The 2800-nt window shown below is 36.2% G+C and overlaps 1 protein-coding gene across 1 annotated transcript; it reads right to left on the bottom strand.

Annotated features, from left to right (window-relative positions):
• Window positions 1-1375: 1375 nt before the first annotated feature.
• On the bottom strand, window positions 1376-2345 carry FBXO48 (F-box protein 48; the record flags this gene model as incomplete). Its single annotated transcript, XM_079720919.1, has 2 exons — window positions 1984-2345; window positions 1376-1537 (listed from the first exon to the last, which is right to left on the bottom strand). The coding sequence occupies exons 1-2, from the start codon at window positions 2287-2289 to the stop codon at window positions 1376-1378; spliced, it is 468 nt and encodes a 155-aa protein (XP_079577045.1). The 5' UTR covers window positions 2290-2345.
• Window positions 2346-2800: the final 455 nt, after the last annotated feature.

Genomic DNA, 2800 nt, shown 5'->3' with positions numbered 1-2800 from the left:
GGAACCTTAAGAGGGTCACTTAATCCAGAATGGTAGAAGTTTGAGATGGTTTCCAGGTCAGGATGATATATTTTATGAAAGAATTTGCCAAGAAAAGAATTAATGGTGGGTGGAAGAAGAACATTCCTATAGCAGGGATGACTGAATAGTCCTAGGGACTGGACTGCCTGATCTTCAAGGCCCCTTCCAACCCCAAGAAGACAGTAGGAGACAATCAATCATCATCTACTTGATCCAACAAAGGGAATTCGTATAGAGTGGGGCATCTTCCTGATATTTGCCTATTCGTGGAATACTGATTTCCTGGACTCATTTTTTTCATGCTATAGAGCACCATTTAAGAAGAAAATCCCATGCTAACTAAAAGGTTTTGTAGACACTTTACCTATAGTGCTGATCACAGATTCAGAATGAAGAATCTGGAATAGTGAATATTATATCATCTACTTTTAAGAAAAAGAGAATAAAAGTTAAAGACTCCTATAAAGCTCTAAACTTCAACAAAGCTATACCGGTTTCTCGAAAATAATATTTTTCTTTCTCTTCAATGTGGAGAAAACAGAAAGGAGCTGGTCCTTTGTCTCGGTTATCTACAAGTAGTACACTAGATGGTGCTATAAGGCTGTCAGAAAGAAGGTAAGTTTCACCAAGAAAAATAGTGCGGAGGTTGTGATGGACGTTACGTGTGCTGAAAACTTTCCATATATTTTCAGTTCCTGAGAGCAATTCTAGGTTTGTAGGCAAGTAATAGGAATCTTAATCTCACAACTTTTAGCCCTCTGGTCAGATTCATTTAAAATTAAACCACAAGTTTAACACAAAATGGTTTCAGTGTTTGACAATTCAATCTGATTCCACTGAAATGGAAATTTTAAAGCTATTGAAATACAAATTTATTATACATTTAAACATATTGCTATTAATTTCATTTAGGGAGTCTCCCCATGAGCCTAGTTATGTCTACTAATTAATAAATCTCTAAGTCAGGTTCTTCAAATGGTTTCCTGAATTTTCAAATTATCATTAAGCAGAAAATACCAATCAAACTCTCTTATCGTTAAACTACTGCAACAGACTAACACAAATACATGAAACAATACATTTTGAAATCACTCTATCAGTATAGTATTTTTACATAAATAGCATTTCATGATTTTTCCATATTACAATAAAACCAGAAATGTATTTTTAACTAAAGTGCAAAGTAAAATCAAAGCTTTATTTTTATAATATTTTCCACTTAGTTTTCTTTTAAATGTTAAATAGTAAAAAGGCAAACAAAAAAATGGACGGCTAAAGGTATACCTTTTATAAACTAAGAGTCATTTTAGTTTTAAACTCTCAAAGTTAGGAGATCTGTGTGTGATTTTTCTGCTTATCTTTCCAGTTCTGCTTCTAGAATTTCCCCCCACGTGTCTGCATCCATTGGGTACATGATTTTTTCTGGTAGGCTGATAGGAGAACATATGTTGCTATATCTGCCACTTAGCCATTCATGTTTCACTTTACTCTTCTGGTAATTCCTCAGTAGTATTACCTGAAAGAGGTAAACCACCATGGTTAAAGAAGGTAGTCAGTGGTTGGTGAGTGAGTTTGTTTGAAACTAGAGAAGCTGATTGAGAGGGGTGAAAAGATTATTTACATCGATATACACATATACTAATAAGTGTGTGTGTGTGTGTGTGTGTGTACAGAACAGAGTGACTCACAGAGTCTCCCGGGGGTTTTGGATAAGGTAGAGTGAAATGAAGGAGCTATTGTGGTTAACAGAGGTAAATGCCCCCAAAATGTAAAAGGATGGATGGGAGATAGTGTGGTTTGCAGGAAAAGAATAATAAAATTCAACTTACACTCCCAAAGCCAACACACTCTGTATGTCATTCTGTATATGAAATCCTCCCTCTTCCAAGCAGAAGGTAGGCTTGGGCTCAAACTGACCACCATATTGACAAGAACACTGCAGAATCCATAGGTTAAACTTACCCTCCAGGGGTAACCACTCTCTAGATCATCATCTATCTCTCTTTGGCATACAGCTCTCACAGTCAGGCAATGAGGTTTCCACAAGGCATCGCTGTGTCTTATTGTGTGATTCCAGCTCCTGCACGTCAGTGAAGCCCTGCACAAACTCCAGATGTCCAGCTGACTGAAAATTTTAAAAGTAACTTCTGGAGGCAGCAGTTCAACAAAGTTATTTTGACGCTCTTTTTTTTCCTTCTCAGCATCTGGAGAGTTCAATTCTAGGTCAGAAACCCTTGAACTGTGGTTCCTCTTGGAGTTTTTCTTCATAGCTTGTTTAGATGTTTTAGTGAATTATCCTCATAAGTAAGCTAAAAGGCAAAAGTTAAAAATACTCACTCCCTTTAGATCAGACTATAGATCCTACTCTGAGACAGATACTTTCTGGGTATGATTTAATGAACTTTAACTTTCTTGACTTGAGCTTCTCAGTCTGTAAAATGGGGCCAATGATGCTTCTCTGGGGTGTGTTCTTGCAAGCACGAACAGGGATAATGTGTAAAACATCTAGCCCCACATCTGAATTGCATGTGGGAGGCACCCAACACATGTTACTTCCTTTCTTCTTTTTAGATATTTTTGGTGAATGGGTTTGTTTCTAAATATTTGGGGTTTTTTTACTCCCAAAGAACATTATCTTAAAAAAGAGAAGTGATTCTTCACAGTCATCAGACTATAATTTATTTTTAGCAGTAGAAACGAATATTGTGAGAACACATTCGATTCCAAGTATTGATTGAAAATACTTTTGAAAAGTATTCGATTCTATTGAACTCATTAA

This window comes from Hyperoodon ampullatus (genome assembly GCF_949752795.1).
Source record: "Hyperoodon ampullatus genome assembly, chromosome: 15".
Taxonomy (NCBI): domain Eukaryota; kingdom Metazoa; phylum Chordata; class Mammalia; order Artiodactyla; family Ziphiidae; genus Hyperoodon; species Hyperoodon ampullatus.
This window is presented reverse-complemented; position numbering and strand designations above follow the sequence as displayed.